Source organism: Lygodium microphyllum, chromosome 10 (assembly GCF_053477565.2).
Source record: "Lygodium microphyllum isolate KBCC chromosome 10, Lygodium_microphyllum_v1.1.10, whole genome shotgun sequence".
NCBI classification, from domain to species: domain Eukaryota; kingdom Viridiplantae; phylum Streptophyta; class Polypodiopsida; order Schizaeales; family Lygodiaceae; genus Lygodium; species Lygodium microphyllum.
Genome location: NC_141144.1, coordinates 37,101,202 through 37,125,333, shown reverse-complemented (window position 1 = coordinate 37,125,333; position 24,132 = coordinate 37,101,202). Strand labels below are relative to the sequence as shown.

The following is a 24,132-nucleotide window of genomic DNA, read 5'->3' as shown; positions in this document are numbered from 1 at the left end:
GAATTTTCAGCAACTTCTCACAACACAATTGATCCGCAACAAGTGTTCAATGCCTTTGTCACCTTCACTATTAGACTAAAACAAACTCTCAGTATTCAAACATCCATTTTAAGACTTCAACCTACCAAACCCTAGAAATGACCGCTAGCAATTAAGTTCAAATTCGCAAAGCATTCACTTAGTTAACTGTCTCTACAATCCCCATGATGCCTACAATGTTCACATTGCAAAAAGAGGGATCTTGCAACAAAACTACGAGGAAATCACTTTCTTTGCAATAGGATGGTCCAAAAAGTGCACAAGGCTCAAGATGAAGAAAGGATCTCAAGCCAAGCTGCTGCATAGACATCTTTTGGCTTGTTTAGAAAGGCATTGCAGCAGGTCAAAAAATGAAAGCTTTTTCCCCTTCTATACTAGTCACAAACTAATTTCATCAACCTTGAGAATAGTGCCTCAACAGTATGCATCACAAACAGTACACATGTAGGCCACATTCATCTCATGTTGAGACGTTCTCTCGATATACCCCCCATTGAATTGTTGCTTACCATGTCATGATTCAGGCAAAAGTTGATATTCTACCCAGGCTCTTGAATTGCTCTATATGAATGCTATGAGATGCTTGCCTTCAACTCGATACACTAGCATTTGAGACCTTTGATTACCAATTTGCATATTTCAAGAGCTACTGTATCATGATTTCATAAATTTAAAAAAGCTACTAAATGATATTGGTAATCTTCGAAAAAAAAATTCTATTGTCCAATTTTTTCTGTAGTGCACTAGGAACAAAGATAAATGCCCCAATCCTTTGGCTCTAGGCAAAGTTCCATCCATCCAAATGGAACACCTAAAATAATTGAACATTACTTGTCTCTTGATGATTTCTCTCTCTCATCAAATGAAAAAAGACTAGCTGATCCGTTGGTTTCTCTTCAAAATTTTACGAAACTTTGCATGGCATTTTATTCTTTCTTTTATTCAAATGCCTTATTCCCTAAGACAGCCCAACGAATGATCAGAGTCAAAGTCAAGGGCTGCTACATGTCTCTGTTAGCAAATATGTCAGTTCATGGCTGAGTCTATGCATGCCAAAGAGGGCTGGGCACATTCTAGATATTTTAGGCATTTTTTATTCGTCGCTTTGATGGTGTTTATGGCATTTATTACTGGTCGACCAGCATTTAATGTTGGCCAACATGGCATCATTTATGGCATTATTTTTGCCTATTTATTCAAGCTCCTCCTCCATGGTCATTACATATCATCTGTTATTCATCATTTGAGATGTTCTGGTGGAGGGAGAGGAGCAGGTGTGAGTGCCTTGGCCCTTCACAACCGGGGACTCACATTGGTTTTGTACCGTCTCATATCTTGGTATAGGCATTCCATTTCCTAAGTGACTCTTTGCTTCTGAGTTCTTTGTGCAGTGTTCTTTTCATTTGCAATGTTTCTCTCTCTTTCCTTTGTCTCCTGTGTTCAGCACTCTATTACAGCATTTTTCCACACTTCCCATGTCTGCATTCACTTCTGACATGGTATCAGATTGCAAGATCATTGTTCCTACAGCTGTTTTACACTTTTCCAGGTCTGAGTTTTGACTTTTCATCTACTGATTGGACCTGTTTCTGAATGCTGCACCTGATTTGCAGCCTAGTCGACCATTTGCCACAAATTTTAAGCCTGTTTTTCTGCTATTTCTCAGCATTTTGCAGTCTGCCATTTGGGTTTTTATAGTTTTCTGGGGCTGTTTCACGGCTGATGGCCTGTTTTTGCTCCTCCTACATCAGCATTTTGGTGGCTGCTGGCTGAGGTGACCTGTTTTCCTGCAAGCCGACTGCATTTAGTGCCATTCCTACCTGCATTTTATTGATCAGTCTCTATGTTTTGCTTTTTGTTTCTGTGCACAGTTGGGTGACATGTTACAGGCTGCTTATTGGCTGTGTTTGGTCTGTATTTTCCTTCTATGCTACACTACTCAGCTTTAGATAGGGTTCATGTGCATCCGGTTGTCATGTTCTCATCACTACGCCCTAGTTACCGTTGATCTTTTCTCTCTGTGCTTTCTTTACTACTTTGAACTCGCACAATCCTTGTGAGTCTGTATTTTGGGCATACTTTTCTCCCTGAAGATCCCTTGTCTTTCTTCATCTTCTCGGTATCTCCTTCCTCATGGCTCATCCAACATCTCCTCCTGATGGTCAACATGCAAACATTATTTCCTCCTCTACAAGTGTTATGTTGGAGACTTGCTATATTCAACTTCAGATTACTATTAGGATGCTATCACTTGGTGCTTCATATATTCCAGTTTCAAAGAGGGGTGCCATACGATAGAGGAAGAAGAAGTCTCAATGCTATTATTGTGGTAAGAAGGAACACCTCCGGAAGGACTACAAGACATTGCTAGCTTTACAGCAAGAGTGGGAGTGAATGGTGACGAAGGGTGACGACTCTCTTGGTGAGTCTTCCTCCTCTCAAGGTCCAAGTCTAGGCTCCAACTATGTGGCCCCGGCGATGGCTCCAAGGGCCTCGCTTCTAGGTTGCTAGTACAAGTGATGCGGTCATCCCTCACAACTCTCTAGTGCCAAAGAGAAAGTGTGAGAGGGTGGTGAGATGGGACCAGAAAGCCTCATCTATACAGGTATACAAGTGCATAGATTCCCAAGAGGGATTTTCCTAATACATCGACCAAAGTCTGACAAGTTCAAATCCTAGAGTTGGGATTGACATCCAGATTCATGATGAGCTGGTTCATCGACAAAGAGCATGTTTGGCTCCTAGTCTGAGTTCACATGACGGGACACTTTGGCTTGGCCAAAGGCAAGGAAACCCTAGTCACATATGTTCAGAGATACTTTTGACAAGATGGTCTTCTATGCTATTGCAACACATTCTTGATATATATTGAGCGTTGCTTTACTTCTCTAATTTCAAGCGCGTTGATACGATCAACATTGACATCGGGTTCTCCAAGAGGCACCTTGGCAGTGTCTTGCACACCCACTGCTTAAGTATCCATGGTTCTTCTCTGGTGGTCCTTGTTGTATGTACTATGATGGGCCATTATCATTGTATATTCTATTGTATCAAATCACCCATGATCTGAGAGAGGGTGTTAGCAGATATGTTAGTTCATGGCTAAGTTTGTGCATGCCAAAGAGGGCTGGGCACATTCTAGATATTTTAGGCATTTGTAATTTGTCATTTTGATGGTGTTTATGGCATTTATTGCTGGCCAACCTGACATCATTCATGGCATTATTTTTGCCTATTTATTCAACCTCCTCCTCCACAGTCATTATGCATCATGTGTCATTCATCATCTGACAAGTTTTGGTGGAGGGAGAGGAGCAAGTGCCAGTGTCTTCACAATCAATAACTCACATTGGTTCTACACTATCTCATATCTAGGTATATGGATTCCATTTCCCGAGTATCTATTCGCTTCTTAGTTCTTTGTGCAGTATTCTTTTCTTTTGCAGTGTTTCTCTTTCTCTTTCTCCTTTGTCTCTTGTGTTCAGCAGTCTGTTACAGCAGTTTTCCACACTTCCATCACTGCATCCACTTCCAACAGTCTCTTGATTATCTCTCTCTCTCATCTCAAAAAAAGTAAGGCTAATCCATTAGTTTCCCTCCAAAATTTTAATAAACTCTGCATGGAATTTTACTCTTTCTTTTATTCAGATGCCTCATTCTCTGAGACAGCCCCATCAATTATCAAAATCAAAGTCAAGGGTCTGTGGATTTCCTCAAATGCCCACAGACTGACTTCCTGACGGTGATAGCAACCTCCACATAGCAAAAATTTCAGAGGCTAGGGTAAGAAAGTAAGCCAAAGGAGTCATTCGAGGCTTTGTGATATTTTTCTCTCTGTTGACTTTGATATCCACCCTTCTCAGAATAAGACTATCAAATACATTTTTCGTTGTGTGCATACACAACCTCAAACTTAGAAACACACAGCTTGTTACTCAACTTAACAAGGAATGTACCTTTCAGATGTTCCAAACTGTTGTCACCAATCTTACAAGAGTCCAAGATTAGTTCCTCCAGGTTTATCAATCCTATGGAAACAAACCTTCTATCATTCAGTCTGTTTGTAAGCAGCCGACAAACACATAGCTCCTTTAGCAACAGTGAACAGTTATACAAACTGCAGTAGGCCAAACACAACCTAAGCAATCCCATTCTGTATAATTCACACATAGACAAGCTTCTGATCCCCTGTTAAGTTTTCTTCCATCTCTAAAGACACACCCTTCTATGAAGCATACCTTTCAAGTAAACCAACCCTTCATCCGTTATGTCATTGTAAGCAAGATTCAAGCTCTGCAAGCTAGTTAGTTCTGCAAAGAAAATCAAGAATTACTATTAACCCAGACATTGATAATACAACAAATAAGGAGAGACACGTCTTATTACTATGGCTGAAAACTATAAGCAACTAAATTCGTGCATGTCTTCAAAGTAGACAGGATGATTCAATGCCAATTGCATTATCAGCACTTGTTCGCATATCGTGGGTTCTCTTTGATGCCACTGTATTACAAGACAAATTGAAATCCTACACAGAAACGGTTTACTGTTTCATATTAACCCTAACTGACAGGTCAAGGAGGTCAAGCAGGTCTCTACAACAGTTTACAATAGCTTAGAAAACTCAGAAGACTCAGGCTTCAGTTTGGGATGCAGGATGGATGATTGGATAAGTCAATCCTGAAGGGATGGATAATTATAAGCAGTTTCAGATGGATGTGGGTTTGGAAGAGGGTTAAAGCAGGTTCCCCAAACTGATCCCAAGATTGAGATGCTTTATTGCCTTTCCAAAAGGCTTCATGACAACTATATGGAATAGAAGCTTTGAGTCTCTGCAGAGGGAGAATAAAGGTAGGGAATGATCAAGTCCTATGACTGTTTTCTAATACTTTATGATCTTATGGAGTCTGGACAATCCACTGACATTACAATAAAAGGAATAAGAAGACATTGGCAGGTAGTGCTTCCCATTCTAGAATCACTGTGGACAGACAACTAAAATTAAAATAAAAGAAATAACAAGACATCAGCAGCCACCTCCACAAACCTGGCTTCACTTAGAAGAAGTAATCTACAAACTGGTTTTGCATCGGGCCACAGAATAAAAATAAGTGAACTAAGGCAGAAAAGATAACACCTAAAAAGAATTTCCAACCTATATTAACAATAATAATTACAGAGTAAGCCAAATAGAGCACTCTTTGGTATACCTTTGATCTTTTCACAGCCTTGATCAGGTAAACCACAGGCCTTAATGTCCAGAGTAGTCAATGAGGTTAAGCCTGGATGATGACAATTATCAGCCATAGCCACTACTTGTTAACAAATCATTATTTCCATTCTCAGATGCAAACATGCCATATACAGACTTACGAACAGAAAACTGAGGGTCAAAAACCTGAAATAGTTTCCATGCATGCCAGTGTCACTTGGCATCCCTCCATATGGAGCACGCACAGCTTCTTTAAGCCTGTGAATTTCAAAATGTCAGTAGTATCAACTATCTACATTCAAATATAGTAAGATTGTAACTCTAAAAAGAGCATGCATTCATACTTTTTTAGAAGGGAAATCTAATAACTTCATAGGGGAGCACATAAAAGGAATTTTATTTGGGCTGCTGCTTTCACAACTTCCTCAAGTTTAATTATGTGGAAGAGTGCACATGAAGCAACAGATGGTCCGGTGCCGTTACCGTATGGGTAACACTAGTGACAAGAATGCCTCCTGTCATATGGGCAACATGAGTGACAATGTGCCTCTCATTTTGCCTGATTTTTGTTGCTCCAATACTTTTGAACTTTCCTTCATAACATCAACTGTGCTAGTGACAAGTGTGCCTCTCAGTCTCAAATTTTTTTCTTTTGCCTTTTTGAAAAGGGTAATGAAAAGGAAAAAGCATGCAGGCAGGTCTTGAGGATTTGTGGTGCAATGAATCTGCTTAGCAATAGGGCCCCTAGTATGCAGTAAATATGATCAGCAGAAAAAGCATGTCAAACCAATAGCATCAAAGGTAATTTCAAGCAAAGCTAGGATTATTTTGCAGTGCACCCACTGATAAAAAGTCAACATTATGCCACAGTACCTGTAAGAAATGCAACCCCAGCATCTGTAACTTTACTACGTGAGATCTGTAACTCTCGCAAATTCACCAATCCTGCATCCAAAGAAGTCATCCTCACAAACATAAGCGTGGAAAATACAAAATCCTCAATTTCTTTTGACATGAAAAAATAGAAAACCGCATAGTGCCTTTAAACAAATGAAACCCAAATGTTAACAAGTTCATTCTAATGTGTAATCTCCAAAGAGTTTCATAACAAAATATGGCATATATCATTGAATACAGCAACACCTTCCATGTTGCTGTTTGATATGCAAAACAGCAAGCTTCCTAAAAGTAACAAAACCCACATGTTCACAGGTATGTTCCAAAGCCCAATCTCCAGATATTTGCAGTGTAAAAACACACTATGTCACAGACCAACCAAAATACAAGATTTCAATAAATTGGAAGATATCTACTAAAGCTACCCTGCCTTTACCAGAAGGCTAAGCCATTGTACAATGCCTGGGTGGATAGCTTGGAGATACAGTATTTATTGCTCCTGCATCCAGGTCTTGGCCTTGCTGCACAGTAGCCCATTTTATAAGACAGCCAGAAATGCCCTTTGCATGACACGACATCTACCGGGAGTGTGATGCCTTGTGGTGGTTGGGGGGGTGGTGTGTGTTTTAGGTAGACTAGTAGTAACTTAATTTGTACTTTCCTTTGCATGACACGAAATCTACCAGGAGTATGATGCCTTGTGGTGGTTGGGGGGGTGGTGTGTGTTTTAGGTAGACTAGTAGTAACTTAATTTGTACTTTGATTGATCTCCTAGTCCTTCATTTGTTCACGTTACAAATCCATACAGCAAGGCACATTACAAGCTCAATTCACTTCTCATACACAAAGGAGTACAGGGGTATACTAGAGAAAAAGGTGTACTATTTTCTTTCTTGGAAGACTTTTGAAATTCTTTTCACATTGCTCCAAAAATACTCCACTTTTGTGGGTTACATGAGATGGGCATACCAAGAAAGTTTATATGACAGTCAACTGCTGTATGTTCATCATCACTTTTTGATACTCAGACATTGTAGTTTAAAGTAGCTAGGAAACCCAGTTGCCTTCTCAAAGAAGCAATAAAATAGGTGACCCTCAGAAATGGCAAAGTATAGAAGAGGAGCTCTCAAGACAATCCTAACAGTATTGAGGACCCCTCAGGACTGAAGGTAGCTGTCAAATCATGGACCGAATGATAATAGGAGGCAAAAGTCCAGAGATCCCTTCCTCATCACCACCAAGATAAGCTCCAATACCTTACGTTGATTAAAATACAGACGACCAAACAAGTGTGATAAAATGTGGATAGAGCATGGACAATCCAACATGGTAAGGGCCAAGAATCACACAGAGGTGGCAAGCCATGTGGTGGATTGCATGTAGGTGCCTAGGCTGCACCATGCAGGCAGTCAGACTAGAACACAGCAGCATCAGCCTGACAGGCCAGGTGGGCAGGGCAGCCAACCAGCAAGGCAATCAGGCCTGGAGGTATCACACACATGAAGGCAACAAAAAATCACCTTGCAGACAGAAAAAACCAAATGTTCCAAACGAGTAAAAAAAAACAGCAAAGCAAGTCATTTTGTTTAAAAACAAAACTTATTAACCAATTTGTTATATCTTCTCAACTAAAAAGTGGATTTCAAACTAGCCTCAAAAAGAAATAAAATTTTAAAAAAGTACCAGATATAGATTTGATATCGTAATTCTTTATGCAGTTGCACCATCCAATATTCAGCCGTTCCAATTTAGTCAGGCCTATTAAAAACACAGCATGTCACAAAAGTCATGACACACAGAGGTCTGAACTCTGTGAATCAGGCCAGCTAATGAATAGCAGCAAGACTGTTTGGGAAAAGCCAGTGAACTACTAAGCAACTCAAGAAGATTTATCAACCTTTTATATGAGATAGTCCACCATGTATTTTTGGACACCTCTCCAAGTCCAAATCCTTCAGATTTACAAGCTCTGCCAAGTGGTGCATGCTGGCTGCAGTTATGGCATTGCTCCGTTTAAAACTTAAACTCGTTAAATTCCTGAAGCCTGGACAATTATCAGAGTCAATTCTAATGTCAGATTCAAAGACAACATAACATCTATAGCTCGTCACCAAAGTCACTCGCATAAAAATAACTGATAATCCCACCTGACAAACAGTCCAAGCCTGTTTCGGAGATATTCTCGCAATAATTCAAATTCAAGTTCTGCAAGTTCGCACACTGCCGGATATGTGCTAGTCCTCCATCAGTAATGATAGAACTGGATATATCCACTGCCAAAAGAGAGAGACCTTGAGATCCAATCACTTCAAGCCAGCAGTCTTCAACACCTGGATAGTCACCCAAAAGCACATCCTGATTGACAAAAAGAAAAGCAGTGAGTGAGTCCAAACAAAAGATGCCATCACACAAATGGTGAAGCCTGAAAATTAGTGAGTCACCTGAATTCCACAATTCTCAAAGGCTTTAAAAACACATCCATTGAGGGAATGACTGCGAATCAATTCATTGAGAACCTGTTGACTCAAGTCTCTTGGAAGATCGCAAAGAGGACCATAATCTTCTATTCTCTGCAGCACAGGACCATGCATTGAGAGAATGAATAAAAGAGCATATTCCATACATTTTTTCTTTACTATAAAAAACCTCAGCTCACCTTGCAGATAGCCAAAATTGTCAAGTGTAATAGAGAAGGAATTCGAGCATAAGGTTTCTCTTGTGAGTCCACAATATGACTGATAAATGGCTTATGAGGCCATCTAAGACTCATATTTCTGTTTGACCTTGATGGACCAACCCTGTGAGCCTCATCTCCATCGTTTTCTTGCTGATTCCTCTTACGAGAACAAGTCCCGCCCATGATCGATGCGTTGTAAAAGCTGTGTCAAGATGAATAATTCTTCCAGGAAGGAATATATAGGAAGCCTCGATCCTAGCCAACAAACTACTTAAAGAAACCTGTAAAATGGATAAAAATAATAAACTCCGTGCTTTTCTTGACCTGTAAAATTTTCCTGGCCAGCTTGAAGGCTGACATCTAACTACCACATATAACAACTCATAGGCCCATCCGAAGGATTTATCATGTGCAGGAAAGACACAGCGTAAGGCCATGTTACAAGAACTGTTTTCATCACTTATCAGGGACCAAACAAATACACTCTTGCTTTAGAAAACCAAAACAAATAATGCAGCCAGGTCTTCATACAAGGAAGACTAAAGACATGCAGCATATCTAATTAGATCAACACCAACAACTGAGAGCTGTGCAAAAGCTGAAACTATTGCAAGAGCTCAGAAATATACCATTACTGCCCACTATCTTGCACAATTATCACACACACAAGTTAAATACATGTGACATGCAAACAGACTAGGTTGTGGCACGGACATCCAACAGGGCAGGGTCAGTTCTTCAGTCGTACAATCATCCTTGAATTAGTGATTTTTCTCTCACAGTTCTGACATGCAAAGATACTAGGTTGTTAGTGTGAGTGATTTGTCTCTCACAATCCTAGAATGACACTTTGCAACTCTTGATACAAAGCAAGCTTCTGACAAGTATTAAGAATTATTCAATATGATTTCAGTACACTACTCAAGATACAAGGTTTGATTACCGGTCTCTAAATGGAACCCTCTGTTTCATTGTGAAACCTAAAAACAAACAGACATCACCTTCAAGCTGTATTTTTCTTATTTTTATGGTACAGTATTAAGATGTACATAGACGTGTGCAACTTGCAATAATGCTCAATACAACAAGCTTCCATGCATGTAGATGCCCAACCACAAGGGCTACCTCAAATAGGTCAACAACACACCAACCTAGTCCAGCACATGGTCTGGTTGGCAACAAGATCAGCAATCTTTGGGACTCTGTAAGGGTTGCATCACAAAGATTCAATACTCTTAATTACAAACAAGTAACAGTACCTGAAGGGAAAGACAAAGACCATACAAGAACATAATACTAGGGTGGAAATGAAAGAAGCCCTCAGATAGAAAACCAGCACTCAGATCCAAGACGCTTAATAAGTCTCCATACAGTTAGCACTCAATGTATTCATGCATGTCGTCTCTTGGCTGTCAATTAAGAGTCTGACAGACACAGAGAACCTCCCCTCACTGACACATTGGGCTGCGTGCAGGGACTGATCAGTCCTCTTTGTATTTAGCACTCTTGGAGTTCATTGCAGATTTTCTTCTTCCATTCTCTTCTTTCATTGCAGTCTTTCTCTTCTCTTCTCTCTCCATGTTCATGTTCTCTTCCATTGAGCACTCTCACCACATAGTAGCATTGCCAGAGTGAGGACTCTAAGGAGGTACAAAGAGAAGACCACACTCAGCTTGCTGTTTGGAGCAGATTTTCTGCCTTGTTTGGGCCTTCTACAAAGTGCATAGGGCATCTACAATTTCTCTTAAAGGGTATAGCTGATTTTCCCTCCGTTTGGCCAGCCCAACCCCACATAGGAGTGTCTTGCATGTTTGCAAGCCTATTTGAAGAGTTATGGAGTACCAGTTTGACAAGTTTAATAATCAAATGAGGTGACCGTTCAATCTTTGCTTTGGTAGGCGATCCCATCAGCGACTATCACAAAGAGCAGCGCAAAGATCAACATTCAAAGCCTTGTTCTCACTCTGGTAAGTCCAGAAAAACAAAGCACCCTTCTCCCTTCCCCCTGCCCCTCCCCCTCTTTTCCATAGTTGCACTCGTACGTAGTACGAACTGGTTCGTACTATACGGTTCGTACTGTACCATACCGTACGAATTCGTACCAAAAAACAAGCACTTTTTTTTTATTTTCTTTTCTTTTTTTTTGGTTGGGTGTGGCTGCTGTTGTTGGTGGTGGTTTGGGTTGTTGACTGTTGTGGTGGTGGTGGTGGTGGTGATTTTGTAGCCTTGATCGATCAACCAAGAAAGGGGGTGGAAGCTTGATTAGACTCCTCATACATGTTTTGTTATGATTTATCCTAGAGCCAAAGGCCATACATAAGGTATTCAAGCAATTCCAAACGTTTCTAATTGATGTCCCATCATTTTTCACAATATGTTAGTGTCATCAATAAATAAATTCAGCACCATTTGAGAATCATCAAGAAGCTTAATCCTATTGATTTTACATTTGTTCACAGCTCATTTTGCACCACCCAACCCAAAGCATTAGTACACATTGCTAATAAAACTAGGCTAGAGGATAGCTTGGCCTAATGTACCTTCTGAGAGTACACGAATTAGTGAATGTACCATCAGTAGCTACTTTAGGCTTAGCAATGCCAAACAAAACCATAACAAAATTCATAAATCTTTTACCAAAACCTTGTCAGAGATCATAGCCTGGTTTCAGGCAGGCAGCAGCTGCACAGTCCAGCTGCACAGTCGGACTGTGCAGTCGGACTGCCACGTGGCAGTCCGACTGCCTGCAGCTGATTTTTATCAGGCTGCGCCCTATTTTGGCGCCCCATTCTAGGCAGATTTTCGCCTATTTATTGCTGACGTTTTCAGCAGTCTGGCATTCATTCTCTGTCGCAGATTACAGACCGGTGCCGTGCAGATCTCTGTCTCTGTTCGCAGATTTCAGACAGCAGACAGTGCAGACTGCAGCAGACTTCAAGGTGGACAGCAGGTCGCATCGTCGAGGTGGAGACACGCAGTCCAGCGCACTGCGCCCGTGTATATCTTTGTATTCAGCATTCTTTATACAGCAGATCTTCAGTGTACACTGTCTCTTTCTCTCCCTTCTCTCTCTGCGTTCTCTCTCTCTCAGTCCTACGCTTCCGCACCGCTGCACTTTGACATGGTATCAGAGCAGTGTTTGAGGGCTGACTGAGCGCAGAATTAACCTGAAGTGGAGTTTCCATCGCGACACAAATTTGCGTTTTTTGCGTTTAAGGGCAGACAGGAGGGCTGCGCCTTGGAACAAGGCTGAAACGAGTGTGGGCGCACAGGAAAGGAGTACAGGTGGTGGATTTGCTGCTGTTTACTGCTGTTTCACGCGGAGAAAGTTTGAGTTTTCAACCTAAAAGTGCAGGTTTTGCTTTTTCATCGCCTCCGGCGGGTGAAGAAGCTTCGGGATGCTGAAGAGCCTTAGCAAGCTGAGTCTACTCAGTCAGAGGGGGCTGCTTTTGCGTTTGAGAAGGCATTGCAGGTGAAGATGTCTACAGAGATGGACCTGGAGTTCCAGGCGATTATGGACCGGAAGGTGCCTGTCCTACCGGCTCTTCCTACAGATCAGAAGCTCGACGGCAACAACTACCGCATATGGCGCGTTATGATGTTGGCCATTCTGGAGTCCTATGATTTGGCGGAGTTGGTACAGGAAGATATTGACCGGCCTTCGGTAAGAGATGAGTCCAAACTCTCTTCCGATGCTCGTGCGGAGTTGGCCAGGGCCCAGTCTCATTGGGACAAACTGAATGCCAGGATTCGATCCTTTCTCTTTCTATCATGCACTACAGCCGTGATCGCTCACATCGAGCACTTGACGGTAGCTCGTGAGATATGGCTGGAGCTTGATCAAATGTACAATCGGATGACCCTAATGAAGAGGGTTTCTTTGGAGGTACAGATGCGGACCTTGTCCGTCAATAAGTCTTCTTCGCTAAGGGAACACATTAACAAGCTAAGGCAGCTACAGATGCAGGTTCAGAATGCAGGGAAGCCAATCTCCTCCGAAGACATGGCGATTACACTCTTGTCCCAGTTGCCGCCACGATTCGGTACATTCTACTCTGCCCTTATTGCTTCGGGGCGAGAGTCTACTCTTCGGTGGGAAGAGTTGGTTCCTATGGTCTTGGACCAAGAGGAACAGCTAAAGGGACAGAATGCTTCCAAGACGGAGGCATTGACAGGTCAAGCCTCTCAGAAGAAGGGGAAGGACCAAAAGAAGAAGAAGGGGGATAACAAGTCCAAGAAGGACAAGGACAAAGGTTCCACATGCCATATTTGTGGAAAGACTGGCCACTAGAAGAAGGATTGCCCTGACAAAGACTCGAAGGACACCAAGAAGAAGGAAACCAAGGATTCTGGAGCGGTGGCTGCACCCTCATCAGCTGCATTTCTACATCTAGTTGTCATTGAGGACGCTTCACCAAATGCTTCTGATGCTGCGATGGCGGCTTCCCAATCTCGAGAGTGGATTATTGATAGTGGTGCCTCACGGCACATGACTCCTTCATCAGATGGTGTTGCCCAGCTGCGCCCGTCGCGTGGGCAGGTTCTCATTGGAGACAGCTCTTCAGTTTCTATTGCAGGTCGGGGTAAGATGCAGCTTATTCCGGATGGACGAGGTGGCACCCATACTTCAGAGGTTTTGCATGTACCAGGATTGGGGTACCATCTCCTTTCAGTCCATAAGATTTGTTCCCTTGGTCTTCTGGTGGAGTTTGACAGTTCTACAGTACGAGTCCTTGATCGTGAATCGAGGAAGGTTCTATCATCTGGATATGAGGAGAACGGCATTTACAAACTGAAGTCTTCCACTGCCCTCTCTACTATTCTTCTTACCTCACAGTCACAGTCTGAATTATGGCATGCTAGGTTTGGTCACCTGAACTATGACTATCTTCGGAAGGCGTCACGGGGACAGCTTGTTCGAGGGTTGCCGGATATAGTGGTGAGCCAGCAGCCATGTGTCTCCTGCATAAAGGGGAAGCAGCATAGGGATGCCATTCCCCACACCGCTTCGCGGCGGTCTACTTCACCAATGGAGTTAGTATCTACGGATCTATGTGGCCCTATGAGGAATGAGTCCCTGCGTGGGAGCTCGTACTTCATGCTGATCGTGGATGACTATAGCAGGATGACATGGGCCTACTTTTTGGCACTAAAATCAGAAGCTTTCTCGCACTTCAAGGATTGGCTTCTCTTTGAGGAAAACCGATCAGGCCGGAAGATGAAGACCTTGCGATCCGACAAGGGAGGTGAATTTGTCTCTAATGAATTTGCTCGGTTTTGTGCAGATAGAGGAATTCACCAGGAGTTTGCCAATACGAATACTCCACAAGAAAATGGTATTCTCGAACGGAAGAACCGTAGTGTGATCGAGATGGCGCGCACCATGATGGAGCACCGACAGACCCCCCAGGTTCTGTGGGCCGAGGCTGTGGCTACTGCAGTCCACATTCTTAACCGATCTCCTACTTCGGCCGTGGAAGGGATGACTCCATTTGAGGCGTATTTTGGGTCGAAGCCAGATGTTTCTTACTTTCGGGTCTTTGGGTGTGATGCCTATGTTCACATTCCCAAAGCTCACCGTGACAAATTCGAAGCGGCTTCCCGCAAACAGGTATTTGTTGGCTACAGCTCCCAGTCCCAAGGCTACCGACTCTATGATCCCGTCAAGCGGGATGTATGTACTAGCCGTGATGTGCGGTTTGTGGAGGTTCTGGCTTCTTCAACGGATGAGGAGCATCCCGTTCTTGGAGATCCAGGGGAGAGTTTGGCTCCTTCTACAGTTCCACTGGAGCCTGTGCCGTTTGATTATGATTCTGTTTCTGACACAGAGTCTACTGTTCCACCGGCTCCTTCTGAGAAGTTACCACCGGTGGACATTCCAGAGTCTTCTACTGATGGAGAACGACGAGGGGAGGTTTGGCCTCCTCCTCGCTGGGCCCGTGACACACTCCGTGATTCAGGGATCGAGGGGGTTCCTGAGGAGTGGGGACCGCAGGATGGTCCGCGGCGGTCACGGAGGCACCAGGCGCATTCTTCGGAGCTTGTGTGCTCCAATTATTGTTTGATGTCCCGAGTTATGCAGGATCGAGAGCCCACCTCCGTGAAGGAGGCTTTACAGTCCGCACCATGGAAGAAAGCTATGGAAGCTGAGTTGGAGGCTATTGAGAGGAATGGCACTTGGTCACTTGTGCCACGCCCCCCGAAGAAGAAGGTGATTGGAGTCAAGTGGGTCTTCAAGACCAAATATCTCAGTGATGGTACTTTGGATAAGCACAAGGCTCGCCTTGTTGCTAAGGGTTTTGCCCAGCGCCCAGGGATTGACTGTCATGACACCTTTGCCCCTATAGCTCGTATGGCAACCATTAGAGCTGTTCTTGCTTTGGCTGGCCATAGGAGATGGCCTGTTTATCAGCTGGATGTGAAGTCGGCCTTCCTGAATGGTGATTTGAAGGAGGAGATCTACGTCGAGCAGCCTCCTGGCTTTGGTTCTTCAGATGGGAAAGTCTACAGGTTGAAGAAGGCCCTGTATGGTCTCAAGCAGGCCCCGCGAGCTTGGAACGAGAAGATTGATTCGTTCCTCCAGACTCAGTTGGGATATCGGCGGTCCAAGGCCGATCCGCAGCTATATGTTCACACTTCCGAGGATGATTGTGTGCTGTTTGTATTATATGTTGATGATTTGATTGTCACAGGTGATGATGCACAGCAGGTCCAGGAGACAAAGTCAGCTTTACATCGGACGTTCGAGATGACGGATTTGAGGCTACTCCATTTCTTTTTAGGACATGAGATTTTTCAGTCTCAGAGGGGGATCTTTCTCTCCCAACAGAGATACGTATAGGAGCTCTTGGTGTCTTTTGAGATGGAAGATTGTCGGGCCCTCTCTACTCCTATGGATCCGAACTGGAAGGCCACTTCCCACTCAGCTTCTCCTTTGGCGGATGCTTCCCGCTATCGACAGTTGATAGGGTCTTTGCTTTGGCTTCTCAACACGAGGGTTGATCTATGTTTTGTTGTTGGGCTCTTGGCTGGGTTCATGAGTGAACCTAAGAGACGGTGCATTGGCAGGCTGCTCAGAGGATACTTCGGTATCTGAGGGGGACGTCTGATTTGGGGATTCATTACCCCGCAGGGACAGATGGGTCAGATCTTGTACTTGCAGGTTGGAGCGACTCGGATTGGGCCGGTGACGTGGACCACAGGCGGTCTACAACAAGTTACTGCTTTACTTTGGGTGCAGGTGTTATTTCTTGGAGTAGCAAGAAGCAGCCCACGGTAGCCCTTTCGTCTACTGAGGCGGAATATCGGGCCGCGTCTTCCACCACATGCGAGGTTGTGTGGCTTCGGAGATTGTTGGAGGAGCTTGGGTGCCCCCAGACTCGTCCTACATTGCTGCGATGTGACAATGAGAGTTGCATTGCCTTGGCGAGGAATCCTGTTTTTCATGCCCGGACGAAGCACATTGAGATCCAGTACCACTTCATCCGAGAAAAGCTTTTGGATGAGACCATCACTGTGGAGTATTGCAAGACGGAGGATAATCTTGCGCGTTTGTTTACGAAGGCGCTTCCTCAGGCTCTACTTCGGCAACATTCCAGATCCCTCAGGCTTCTGCCCTGTCCAGGCTCTGAGAGGGGGTGTCAGAGATCATAGCCTGGTTTCAGGCAGGCAGCAGCTGCACAGTCCAGCTGCACAGTCGGACTGTGCAGTCGGACTGCCACGTGGCAGTCCGACTGCCTGCAGCTGATTTTTATCAGGCTGCGCCCTATTTTGGCGCCCCATTCTAGGCAGATTTTCGCCTATTTATTGCTGACGTTTTCAGCAGTCTGGCATTCATTCTCTGTCGCAGATTACAGACCGGTGCCGTGCAGATCTCTGTCTCTGTTCGCAGATTTCAGACAGCAGACAGTGCAGACTGCAGCAGACTTCGAGGTGGACAGCAGGTCGCATCGTTGAGGTGGAGACACGTAGTCCAGCGCACTGCGCCCGTGTATATCTTTGTATTCAGCATTCTTTATACAGCAGATCTTTAGTGTACACTGTCTCTTTCTCTCCCTTCTCTCTCTGCGTTCTCTCTCTCTCAGTCCTACGCTTCCGCACCGCTGCACTCTGACAAACCTTTGGTGGTTTGTTTGGTAACTGTTGGTCTCATAAGTCACTTGTAGACGTTAATAAAGCATCTCATGTCATTTCATCTCTCTCTCTCTCTCTCTCGCCTCTCCCTTTCTCTCAACCTTCTCTCTCTCAAGCATACATGCCTCTTATTTGTATGATCATTCATGTATGATATATCCACTCCTATGTATGTACTTGTAAGTTGTAGCGCATGCGGCATATGCCATAGAGGTTTTGGCGAGTTACCCTCAAGTATTCATCTTATATACTCCAATAGCATTGCTATTTAGACTTTAAATATCTATTCTATCATCTATAGTTCAATATAATGAAGTTAATTTTTCTTTTCGTACTAATATCGTACCATACCTTATAAAATCTTAAGGTACCATTTGGTACCGTATTTTATCGTACTGTACCGTACTTTTCGTACCTGACAACTATGCTCTTTTCCTCGGTGCTTCTCTACATGTTTCTTGCAAGGCCCATACTACAAGTCCTCCCATAGCCATGATGACTCCTGTTCACATGCCAATGCTTCCTTCTCTCCCCAAAGAAGATTAACTTCATGTTGCAAACTACTCCCTTTGGTTCTACAGCGTGGAGTGTATCCTTGATGAAACAAAGCTTTCTCCTTGGATAGGGTGGTACTAACCTAATTTAACACTAATTACAGCAAGTAATTCACATAAACTGAAAATACAAAGGTTACCACTTAATCTTGGACAATGGACAGCCTGTTGGCCCCAAAGCCGACACCCCTTGGAGTATTTCTAAAACTTTTATTGCAAATGGATGGAGTACAATTGAGATCCTTTGACCTCCTCCACTGATCTAAGTGCCACTTACTATCAAAACTAACCAACAAGCCTTCAAACCAATTTTCCCCTTAGTTCGCTTAGGAATTGGCCTTTACCCTGCTCCTTGAAAGACATATAATCCCAAATCTGATATTGCCTAGCTAATCTCTTAAATCTCTCCGAAATTCTTTGATTTTAGCTACTAGAATTCAAGTCCAAGGGCCTCAATTTTGAGCACACATCCCGAGGTGGCTATCAAACCCTAATTTCTATTGTAAATTAGGGTTTACAGCAAAGATTTTCCAATATCCCACCTCTAATTACTCAAATGGCTAGATTTTGCTAAGATAGCTTGAGAGATGGCTAGGGGATGAGAGAAAATGACATAGAAAAAAAAAATTTAGAGTTTCATCGTGAGAAATACTGAAAACTAATGCTACCCTGCTCAAACTACCATGGAAGCTATCATCCACAACTTCGGACCACCAAAAAGACTACTGCCCCCTCCAGTATGCCATCACCAACACTAGAAGAACCTTGAGCTACTATCATCTACTCCTCGAGGGCTCCGAACTATGGTCACTTGCTGTAGGAATGGTCCCTAGTGGCTACAAATCACATCAGCAGCATCTCCTTGCTCTATAGCAACCTCCTCCTCTCTCACAATGCTTGAATAGATTCCCACTAGTCTCCCAAAAACCTTTTTTTTACTTGAATAGACAAGTTTAGCAAGTGGCAGTCTTCTAATCTTGATTTTCTACATTATTCAGCTTATTAAATTAATTTTCAAGATATTAATTTTTAAAAAAAAATTAATGATTATTCTAATGCCCAAAATTTTAATTTCACCAATCAATAATTAAATTAGTTAGGCCAATTTGACTTCCAAGTATCCCTCAGCAATTATTGACCCTTAGACTAGTATTAATTAATTAATTAGTACCTAGTCTCTAATGTCACCATTGACATAAGCGGTCAATATATTGGTCTAGGCCAAAACCTTGGGTAGGTACCACCTAGTACCAGTCATTCAAACCTTTTTTTTTAGGTTTTTCTCAAGCTCCTTTCCCTAACCGGGGTTCGCATGTGCAAGCACAAAACATCAACTTTGTGCAATTTTGGCCCAGAAAGTTGAGGCTTTGCCAGACTAAGCACTGTTTGTGGAAAATTGAGGCATCTGTGTCAGAATTGCAGACATTATACGCATTTGAATTGGGGATTTCACCAATTGTTGAAATTTTGCTCATCTGAGTGAAATTTCTCAACATTTAGCCCAAAAATTTGGGGCTTTTTCCAGATTTGGGAAATTTGAAGAAGGAAAAGCAAATTTGTCTCAGAAATTGCAAGAATTTGTGACATTTCGTCCCCAATATTTGGGGCTTTTCATGTACATGTACAAATTGGGCTGAAATTAACCCAATTTCTCAACATTGAGGCACGTTGGACCCCGTGCAATTTGGGGCTTTTGCAATTTGGGCAAAATTTGTGCAGCATTTGGTCATTTTATGTACATGCAGGTTGAATTCCGCGCAATTTGGACATCAACCATTGGTGAAATTTGGGGGTTTTGCTGAAATTGCTTTATTTTGGCAAAATTGGGCAGTTCTATGCATGACAAAGGAAATGCAGATATGTGTTTGACGCTTTTGAGCACAAAATTTTGGGCCTTTTGACCATTCGTGTCAAATTTTAAGCCCGTGGGTACACGTACAACAGAAATTGCAGCTGAAATTTTGGGATTTCTCATGTAATCTGATACACATGCCCTTTGGAACAGCTGAAATCAGTTGGATAATGCCGTAGCACTTGGTTTGGTGCTTCTGAAAACTGAATTACAGATCTGAAATCTGTACTTCTGGGTGGTAATTTATTGCTGATTGGTACTTGTTTGTACCTTGGTCACTTGGGTGACAATTTGGGCCTGTATTTACTGGTTTTTTGGTCACTTTTGAGCTGAAAACCATGGCTGGCAACAATGACAGCAGTAATTTGATGCATATAAAGAAGCTTGAATGCGCACATAATTTTGCAGTGTGGCAAAAACAGTGCTACAATATCCTGTTGCAAAAGAAGCAGGCAAAGCCGATCAAAACTAAAGGGGCAAAGCCTGTGGACATGGATCAGGACGACTGGGATGAGTTAAATGAGCTTGCACGCTCAACCATAGAGCTATCGATTTCTGATGCCTTGCTCTTCAACATTGAAGGTTTGGATTATGCATATGCTATATGGACTAGACTGGAAGAACTGTATGCATAGAAGAGCGCTGCAAGTAAAGTGTATTGGCTGAAAAAGCTTATGGATTTGCGTATGAAAGAAGGTACAGCAATGTCTACTCACTTAAGTGAGTTTAACACCATTTTTAGCCAGCTGGTTGCCTTGAAGTTCATGATTGATGAGGAATTTAATGCTACTTTCTTGCTTTGCACTCTACCAGAGAGTTGGGATACATTCAAGACTGCCATGAGCAATTCTAATGTGATCCTTTTGTATGCTGATGTAGAGAGTGCTCTACTTATGGAAGAAATGAATCGGCAAAACAATGTATCCAACAAGTCTTCCAGTGCTTTGCATACTAGGGGCAGATCACAACAAAAGGGCAAATATAATGGCAAGGAACGCAGTAAATCACGTGGCAAAGATGTTGAATACCATCATTGTGGCAAGAAGGGTCACTTTAAATGTGACTGCTACAAATGGAAGAAAGGGAAAGGAAAAGGCAAGAAGACAAATGATTGCAAGGAAGAGAAGAAGGACAATCAACCTAAGAAAAGCAGTGTAAAAATTGAAGAGGTGAATGTAGTCACTCATGACAGTGACTGTGGTAGTGATGTACTCTTTGTCTCTTCACATTTTGATACACATGCTCTACTTGCAGATACAGATGATGACATGCATACCTCGATTCTTGATTCAGGTGCTTCCTTTCATGTCACCCCTCATCGTGAGTGGTTTTCCGCATATACAGGGAATCGACATGGTGTTTTCCATCTTGGGGACAACTATGCATGTGAGATTGCAGGTATTGGTAGTGTACAGTTACAGTTTCAGCATGGCTCTGTCTTTACACTTCAGCATGTACGGCATGTACCTCAGCTCAAGAAGAGCTTGATCAGCACAGGACACCTAGATGATGATGGTTTTCATACCACCTTTGGCAATGGAAAATGGAAGATCTGTAAGGGATCTAGGGTTATTGCCAGAGGTTGCAAGAGTGATACGTTGTATCCACTTCATGTATCTAGTGTGCGTGACCATGTTGCCGTGACCGAGCAGCCAAGTGTTTCTTTGTGGCATGGCCGGTTGGGACACATGAGTCAAAGTGCTTTCTCGTTTGGGTTACTTGCCTTGTCTTCGTTATGTTGATTTTGAGCACTGTGATCATTGTATTTATGGAAAACATGCACAGACTTCTCACAAAAAGTCTCTTTCTTTGAAATCTTCTCCTCTAGAGTTAGTACATTCAGATGTATGTCAAATGCCAAGATTATTTTTAGGGGGAAATAAATATTTTGTCACCTTTGTCGATTAAGCTACACAGAAAGTATGGGTTTACCCTATTCGTAGCAAGGATGAAGTGCTTGATAAGTTAGAAAAATTCTTGGCATTAGCTGAAAATCAAACAGATAAGACACTTAAGTGTCTTCACTCTGACAATGGTGGGGAATATGTGTCCAAAGCCTTTCAGGCATTTTGTAACAGCAAAGGGATAAAGAGGGAGCTCACTACCCCTCATAATCCACCCCAAAATGGAGTTGCCGAGCGTATGAATCGGACCATACAGAATAAGGTCCGTACGATGTTGTCTCATGCTGCATTACCCCATGGTTTTTGGGGGGAGGCTGTTATGACAACCGTTCACTTGATTAATCGGTCACCAAACAGGTCTTTGGGGGGGGGGGGGGGGAGGTTCCCCAAGAAGCGTGGTCGGGCAAGCCACCTTCATATGCTCATCTGAAAGTGTTTGGCCGCGAGGCTTTTGTGCACATTCGTAAAGAAAAACGCAGCAAACTTGAGCCAAAGTCCTGTAAATGCATTTTCCTAGGATATGGTGACGAGGATGAAATGGGGTATAAATTGTGGGATCCCGAGAAAAGAAAAATAGTACGCAACAATGACGTTATCTTCCGGAAAGATCGCATGCACAAATAGCCTGAAAAGACTGAGGAGGTCCGTAGGGTTATATTCCGGGAAGAAATACCTTTTGGACAGTAAAATGTGCCCGCTGTACAGCAGCAAATACCTGCTATAAATGAACCTGTAAATGCAAGAAATGATGCTGAAAATGATCAGCCAGCTATTGCCCACGAAAATGAGCCATTACATGTGCAGGAACAGCCAGGACAGCAAGCTGTTAATGCTGATTTGCAGGCTGAAATGCCAGGACAGCATGTTGAAAATGGAAATTTGCAAGAACAGCCAGCAAACAATGACTATTGGGTTAGAAGATCGTCTAGGGCTACAAGACAACCTGATAGATTTGTTCCTGGTGCAATTAATGTGGCTGAGTATGTCATGTTGACAGACTGTGGTGAACCGTCTTGCTTCAAGGAAGCAATGGACAAACAGGACAACAAGAAATGGTATAAAGCCATGCTGTCAGAAATGGAATCTCTTGACAAAAATGGCACTTGGGACTTGGTGCAGTTGCCTAAAGGGCAGAAAACCCTTCCATGCAAAAGGTTTACAAAATGAAGGTCACTTCTGGTTCCTCACCAAAGTACAAAGCAAGATTGGTTGCAAAGGGGTATAAGCAGGAGCATGGAATTGATTTTGATGAGATTTTCTCTCCTGTAGTCAAGATGACTACATTGAGAACCATTTTGGGCTTGGTTGCAGTTGAGGATATGGAGCTCATACACATGGATGTAAAGACTGCGTTTTTACATGGTGATCTGCATGAAAACATATATATGCAGCAGCCTGAAGGGTTTGTTAAACAAGGAAAAGAACAAATGGTCTGTAAACTCAAAAGGAGTTTATATGGGCTAAAACAAGCACCAAGAGAATGGTATCATAAGTTTGATACATTCATGCAGCCCCAAGGCTTTCATAGAAGTCAAGTGGATCACTGCCTGTACACCAAGAAGGCAGCAGATGACAGCCTGATTATCTTGGTTTTGCATGTTGATGACATGCTGATTGCTGGCAGCGTTTCAATATGGAGGGGGGGAAAACAATTGGGGTTCCATTGCCTCCACATGTGAAACTCAGTGCAAAGGACAGCCCTACATCTGATGATGAGAAGGCTGAAATGGCCAAGATACCATATGCTTCAGCTGTTGGCAGTTTGATGTATGCTATGGTTGCTACACATCCTGACATTCTTTTTGCAGTGGGAGTGGTTAGCAGATACATGGGAACCCCTGGCAAGAAGCATTGGGATGCAGTGAAAGGTATTATGAGATACCTCAAAGGCACAAAGGAGTTGTACATCTGCTTTGGAAAGCAGAAGGCATCTGTTGTTGGCTTTACGGATGATGACTATGCTGGTCATGCGGACTACAGGAAGTCCACTTCTGGGTATGTGTTTACTTTCACAAGAGGAGCGGTCTCTTGGATCTCCAGGCTACAAAAGTGTGTTGCATTGTCTACTACAAAGGCAGAGTATGTAGCTTCCACTGAGGCATGCAAGGAGCCTTTATGGCTTTCACGTCTGGTGGGAGAGCTTGGCACCACAAAGTTACCTATTCTCCATTGTGACAGTCAGAGTGCTATCATGCTAGCATGGAATCCTATCTTTCATGCAAAGACAAAGCACATACAGGTGAAGTATCACTTCATTAGAGATGTACTTGACAGCAAGAGCATTGAGCTTGTCAAAGTGCATACAGATGATAATCCTGCAGACCTTCTCACGAAGGGTCTTTCAACAGAGCAGTTTGCTCATTGCCGACAGATGATGGAAGTTGGATAGATATACTTATTTCAGCTTTGTACATACTAAGACTTAGCTAATTCTTTTCTCCTCTTAAGGCACATTGCCTTTAGGTGGAAGGTTGTTGGGAATAAAGGGCCATCGTGCCTTTTATATGTGCATGGGTGTGAACACACCCTTAGCACATTGTACTTTCATACATATATCTATCTAAAACCAAAAGTGGTACACTCGTCCTTATACCGAAAAACATGTTCAATCTCTACTCTGCTTACTCGCACTCTCTGTCTCTCTCTCAGAGCGTAAGGTCAGTCTACCTCTATCTCTGTGCCTCATCGACTCCTACAACGTCCTCATGACTGACCACCCCCATAAAATCCTTGCAATCATCCTCGATTGCACTACAATGTACCATTGGATCCATTGTCACTATGGAAAAACATTCTAGCATCGTAGTCAAACAACATGTGTACCTACTACTTAACCATGCTCATGTCTTCTACATGTCTAAAAT

The 24,132-nt window shown here is 43.0% G+C and overlaps 1 protein-coding gene across 2 annotated transcripts in view; it reads right to left on the bottom strand.

Annotated features, from left to right (window-relative positions):
• Nucleotides 1-24,132, bottom strand: part of LOC148029879 (Leucine-rich repeat family protein) — a 60,491-nt gene that overhangs the window by 16,122 nt on the left and 20,237 nt on the right. For both annotated transcript variants that reach the window (XM_087686189.1, XM_087686190.1), the window contains exons 2-11: nucleotides 8,805-9,106; nucleotides 8,590-8,718; nucleotides 8,296-8,503; nucleotides 8,046-8,192; nucleotides 7,832-7,906; nucleotides 6,125-6,196; nucleotides 5,438-5,509; nucleotides 5,250-5,321; nucleotides 4,278-4,349; nucleotides 3,996-4,067 (exon numbers count right to left, since the gene is read on the bottom strand). In XM_087686189.1, the coding sequence (XP_087542315.1) occupies nucleotides 3,996-4,067; nucleotides 4,278-4,349; nucleotides 5,250-5,321; nucleotides 5,438-5,509; nucleotides 6,125-6,196; nucleotides 7,832-7,906; nucleotides 8,046-8,192; nucleotides 8,296-8,503; nucleotides 8,590-8,718; nucleotides 8,805-9,008 (1,123 nt within the window). In that variant the 5' untranslated portion in view covers nucleotides 9,009-9,106. The remainder of the gene's footprint in view (nucleotides 1-3,995; nucleotides 4,068-4,277; nucleotides 4,350-5,249; nucleotides 5,322-5,437; nucleotides 5,510-6,124; nucleotides 6,197-7,831; nucleotides 7,907-8,045; nucleotides 8,193-8,295; nucleotides 8,504-8,589; nucleotides 8,719-8,804; nucleotides 9,107-24,132) is intronic.